This window comes from Myxocyprinus asiaticus, chromosome 28, assembly GCF_019703515.2.
Source record: "Myxocyprinus asiaticus isolate MX2 ecotype Aquarium Trade chromosome 28, UBuf_Myxa_2, whole genome shotgun sequence".
Lineage (NCBI taxonomy): Eukaryota > Metazoa > Chordata > Actinopteri > Cypriniformes > Catostomidae > Myxocyprinus > Myxocyprinus asiaticus.
The window spans coordinates 1,766,397-1,772,500 of NC_059371.1; the positions used below are offsets into that span (position 1 = coordinate 1,766,397).

The 6,104-nt window shown below is 36.4% G+C and overlaps 1 protein-coding gene across 5 annotated transcripts in view; it reads right to left on the reverse strand.

The window, feature by feature from the left end:
• The window catches only part of LOC127419567 (RAF proto-oncogene serine/threonine-protein kinase-like), a 35,864-nt gene that overhangs the window by 26,820 nt on the left and 2,940 nt on the right, over positions 1-6,104 (reverse strand). For all 5 annotated transcript variants that reach the window (XM_051661084.1, XM_051661082.1, XM_051661083.1 and 2 more), the window contains one exon: positions 5,141-5,343. In XM_051661084.1, the coding sequence (XP_051517044.1) occupies positions 5,141-5,317 (177 nt within the window). In that variant the 5' untranslated portion in view covers positions 5,318-5,343. The remainder of the gene's footprint in view (positions 1-5,140; positions 5,344-6,104) is intronic.

Genomic DNA, 6,104 nt, shown 5'->3' on the forward strand with positions numbered 1-6,104 from the left:
AGACTCAAGAGTTTATATCTATGCATTACCCTAATGTCGTAGGCATTTGTTATTTTTAACTTGCATTTTTTAATATATGAGTAATCGAGTACTCGTTTAAAAAGCCCATGCAATAGCTCTCGCAGCAGTTTGCGTTCTTTCATAATAGTTTTCTGTTCCCTCGCAAAAAAGTACCATAGTTTTACTATAGTAATATTGTAGTACCCATGTTTTTTGGCACAAACCATGGCTTTATATTAGAAGTAACCATGACAGTTCCAAGTTTTGTTTTGTTTTTAGCAGAAACATGGTTTTACTATAAAACTAATATTGTAGACTAGAGTAACCATAGTTTTTTTTTTACCGGAAACCATGGTTTTATTATGGTAATACTATAGTAACCGTGATTGCAGTAACCAAGTTTTGTTTTTGGTGGAAACCAAATGGTTTTACTATAGTAATACTGTAGAATGTATTAACCATAGTTTCATAGAAATCATGGTTTTACTATCGTAATATTGTATTAACCATGACTGTATGTTTTTTGGTTTTTTTTGCCGGAAACTATTGTTTTACTATTGTAATATTTTAGAAACTATGAAAAGTACCAATAACCATGTTTTGTTTTGGGGGGGGGGTGCAGAAACTATGGTTTTACTTCAGTATACTCTATCCACACAGTAACCATGGTAAATAAATTCTCACCTAGGGGTGTGCGATATATATCGTCTACGATAATATAGCAATTGTTGTTTTAACGATATGCGAAATCAATTATCGAGTATGTCACTCATTTTCAAAAACCAATCAAAAAGCCGAATTAAGTGTCTACGAATTCATATACTACTGCACATGCGCATTCAGATCGTGATGTTGCGCATTAGATTGCGGTGTGTATGACAGAAGTTAAAAATGAACGAAGAAACGGTGAAAGGAGAAGATCATCAAACACCAACAACCTCGCAATCCACGCTAGATTTAATTGCTAGATGTGGGTCGTCATCAATAGCATGGAGGTGGTTTGGTTTTGAAAGGTCAGATGCTAGTCAAAAGACGCTAATCTGCAAACTGTGCCGAAAATCGATTACAGTCAAAAGCTGCTCGACGACCAACCTGTTTCACCATCTTCGCACTACCCACCGCACTGAATATGAGGAATATGAAAAGCTTCGTGAGTCAACTGAACACAACACGCCTGCAGCTGATAGGGTAAAAGCAAAAAAACACACAACAAACTTTGGCCGAATCATTTAGCAAAAAAGTTCCTTACGACAAAAAAAGCGACACATGATATAACAAACGCTGTCACCAATTACATTGCAAAAGACATGGTGCCAATTCAAGCAGTTGAGAGAGATGGTTTTAAACAAATTTTGAAGACTTAAGACCCAAGATATACACTGCCTGGGCGAAAATATTTCAGTCAAACAGTGCTGCCTAAATTGTACGAGTCATGTCGCCAAACTCTTGCGCATAAAGTGCAGAAGATTTCACATTTTGCCACAACAACTGATTTGTGATCAAGTAGAACATCCGAACCATACCTCTCCTTGACAGTACATTTCATCGATGAAACCTGGCAACTGAAAAGCTACCGTTTGCAAACATCTTCCCAGATGACCACACAGGTGACATCATTGCGCAAGGTCTAATTGATGCACTACCATCATGGTCGCTGCCAGAAGACCACATGGTTTGCATGACAACAGACAGCGGGGCTAAAGTTGTCAATGCACTACGGATTAACAACTGGAAGAGGCTTCCTTGTTTTGGACACAGGCTTCATATTGCCATTGGTAAGCAATTTTGGTGTAGATCTTGTATTTGTTGGGATGTTTAAAAATACAAAAAGGAACAATGATAATAAGCATAGCTGCTATATGACAGTAATATAATAAATGTAACACGAATATAAATTAAATATAATATATTCATATTAAATTATAATATTAAATAATGTATATTAGATAATATTGTAATGTCATACCTGCACGCTTTGAATGTTCAGTTGACTCAAAAAATGTTTTTATGTCTATTTTAAATGTTTTCCAGAGAGGAGCATGCGGGATCCTAGAACAAACAGAGCCATTGGAGTTTGCAAGAAAGTGGTTGCTGCTTTTTCCAGCAGCTGGAAAAAGAAAAAAGCACTTGTTGATGCACAAGAGCAGCTGAAGCTTCCACAGCATAAACTGATCACAGAGTCACCAACAAGATGGGGCTCAAGACAGCACATGATTGAGAGATTTATTGAACAAGAAAAGGCCTTTCGTCATGTGTTGACTGCAGACAAAAAGCACAGGCACCTTGTGCCAACATGGCAAGATGTTGAGGTGCTGGAGGCGGTAAGCAAAGCACTTGGTCCTCTGCTGGAATTTACAGATGCTCTTTCATGTGAGCAACTTGTAACAGTTTCTTACTTAAAACCCGTGTTGGCCTTGTTCAACACTGAAGTCCTGGTGGTGAAGTCTGATGACACAGACCTAACCAAAAAAATCAAACAAACCATACTGGAGTATCTGAACACCAAGTACACAGAAGAGCTGTTAAGTTTGGCATCCACACTTGACCCCCGGTTCAAAAACCGCTACAATGACGATGACAGGATCAAAGCCATTGGGACAGCAGTGACGACAGAACTCATGGCTATGATGGCAGAGGAAGACAGCCCTACCCCAGGCCCCTTAACTGCTTCTGCTCAGGCTATGACAGCAGAAGTTGGAGCAGGTGATGATGACACCAGGGAGCCAACAAAGAAGTATTTTGGCAGTTATTTCAAGAAACAACAGGAATTCAGAGGCGAGTCTATGCACACTGCTACTGAGAAGGAGATCAAGAGCTACTTAATGATACCTGAGGTGGACAGTGATGTAAATCCACTTGACTGGTGGAAAACACAAGAAATACATTTCCCTAGACTGGGGAAACTAGCAAAAAAGTACCTGTGCATCCCCGCTTCAAGCAGCCCTTCTGAGAGGGCTTTCAGTACAGGAGGAAATATTGTAACATGTCACCGTGCTGCTCTCAAGCCAGATGCTGCGGACAGGCTGGTGTTTTTGTCGCACAACTTGGAACATTTGTGAATCCAAAGAAACCCAGTTGATGGCAAAAAAAAAAAAAAAGTTGCTGAAAACCTGTTTCCTCTGTCCTAGTGACTACTTTAAATTATAAAGACTATTTTACCTTTTTGTCTTTAAATTGTGGACTTTGTTTACAGTAGTGTAATTTGTTTACATATGCTGTTTTTGTCCTGGAGATTCCTAAGTGCAATATTTGACGAATCTGAAATGGTTTGGATTTATTTATTTTTTGGCAAATTCTACAACTGTTTAACTTTTTTCTGGTATTTTTGTGCAATATTGGACAGAACTTGAAGTTAGTCATTTAATTAAAAATACTATAGGCTAGTTTTTTTTTTTTTTTTTTTTGTTTGTTTGTTTTTTTGCATCTTTGACTTTATGCTAAATTTTACAGAAGGGTGTAATTTGTTTAAAAATGCAATAATTGTTTTTTTTTCTTATGCTGTGTTTGAAAGAAGTTTGCATTTGGTGACTTTTATTACAATGTCATATTTTTGATTCTTGCTTGTATGCTGCACAGTTCACTTTACAGCAGAGCAGTGTTTTTTATTGTTCTTACTTGAATGCTTCAGTTTTAAATAATACAGACCTCTTTTCCTTCAATATATTGTTTCAATTAATAATATCAACAATCAATATTATCATGTTGTGCTATTAATATGTTGTAAGAGGGAACTAGTACAATATAAGACTTCTACAAAACATTTTTTTGAAGGATGCAAAATATCGTCTGTTTATCATTGTCAACAAAATCCCAGAAAATATCAAGATACAATTTTTGGTCAATATCATACACCCCTATTCTCACCCTGTCCTCTAAGGGGCTCCGTATCAAACCAACAAGAGCAGGCAGAAGAAAATGTATAAGGAGTCTTCACAGATGGAACGTGACACAACCGAATCAATATGCTCCAGGAGTAGCTATTCATCTGAGGCATGTCTATACAGACAAACGTTTAAAATAGCACACACATCTTGTCAGATATTGACTTCATTGAAAATGCAATTGCTGTCGAGCCTAGGCCAATAATAGGCTTATGTTTAACGATATGGAAATAAAACAAACAACGTATTGACTTCTAAAGCCACTTTTTGTATTTTACAAACAATATTTTACTCATCTGCCACAATAATGTAATGTATTTGAATTATTATATTTATTATATATTAAATTATCTTTATTTGGGAGCCTTTCTCAGTAAATATTGATATATTTGATTAAATTTGTTTAATCACATTACTTAATTAATTTGATTACAATTTCTGATTGATTGACAGACCTTGTTGTTATACAAAAATATAACAACTCACTGGACTACTTTATTCTGATTGGTCAATAGTGGCATTCAGCGGTCATAGATTTCTGAATAATGAAAAACCCGAGAAACCAACATTTGTACATAGCTGTGCTTTTTTTCTGTCTCTCCACAGTCTCTAAAAGTAAGATCAAATATTACTAATAATAAATAAGAATAAATAATATTTCATGCCCATTTATTTATTTAAGTGTTTTTTTTTTTGTTTTTTTTTTAGTAGCCATGCAATAAGCAGGACAATGGCTAGCTGAATGTATATTATCCCTTGCATTTTTGACTGCACAATGCCACAACCAATCCCCATTAACTATTCCAGACTGCCGTGTATTAAACCTTTTTAGGGAAGGAAACAAAAGCCTGATCACTACTCAGGGCTCTACATAGTTTTGCTCATATCAGCTATTCAAATTAATTATATGTGAACTTACATTTAAACCCATTTGCACATCAGTGATATGTTGCATAGCTTAGTACCGGCATTTCGAAAACTAGTGAATGGATATTGCAAACACAAATGTCAAGAGCTTGCTAAAATTACTACTTTCAATCTGATTAGCTGGCTGCAACACAGCTTTTTTTAATACTACTTTTTTAGCACCAGAACTAACACCCAAAAACATCAGCACACTGCCCTGTCTCTGACTCAGTCATCAAGTCATTCCAGTGATCATGCAGGAACACTGTTTTCTAATACTTGTGGACTACTCCCTGAAATGCATCGCTCAGTGACTCTTTCATCATGATATGACTATGAAGATTGTCACTCACCACCGTCCTCTGCTGGTTGGGCAGATAGACTCGTATGGTACGGCTGGTTTCTGAGGAGCACCGCTGACACTGCAATCCCTGGATCATTGTGGATGAAATACATGGGCTCTCAAACACTGAGTCCTTCAGTCCAAGACTGTTGTTGAAGCTTCTCCACATCCCATGAAACTGCTCCATTACAATCCACTCCAGCGCTCACACATCTGAGGACAGCAGGCAAACACACAACATGTCATTCTGTGACCTGCTTAATTGAATTCAGGAACCTTCACATGGAATGATTCATCAATACTGGAAATGATAACAATTAAGATCATTACTGTAACAGCAGTATCAAAGAGTGTGTAAAAGGCTACCAACACTAGAGGTCGACCAATAGTGGATTTTGCCGATAGCGATAACTTGAAATGTCTGATAACCGATTAATCGGGCGATAGTTTTTAAAATCAATTTAATGTCAAAAAAAAAAAAAAAAATGTAATGCTCTTGGTCTTTCATTACTGTGACGGTGCATACACTGAGGCTACAAGTCCAAACTTAATGTGCTGATTAAGAATGTTTATTTTCAACGAGGTGCTGCCTGCTTAATGGGTTAAAATGTCTTTTATTCAGTGTGCACGTCATGTATAGAGAACATTAGGTTTATTGTAGGCTACATCACAGGCCTATTTCTTTCTATCCTAACTATTTTAATTTTTTTTTTACATCGTAATGGTTATTGGATAACATTCTTTACAGAACAGCTGTCATAGATTAATGCACAACTGCACGTCGTGAAATACGTGCAACTTTTCAGCATATTTTTTCTCTCTCATAGATTTGGCTTACATGTTAATTATTTTCAACAATGTCTTGACTGTTTTAAAATGTTTAGTAAGTTTTATTTGGTCAATTACATTTAGAAAAGGCTATTAGGTTTGCTCTATTGGTCCTGCACTATTCATTCAATTTTTTTCAATAAATA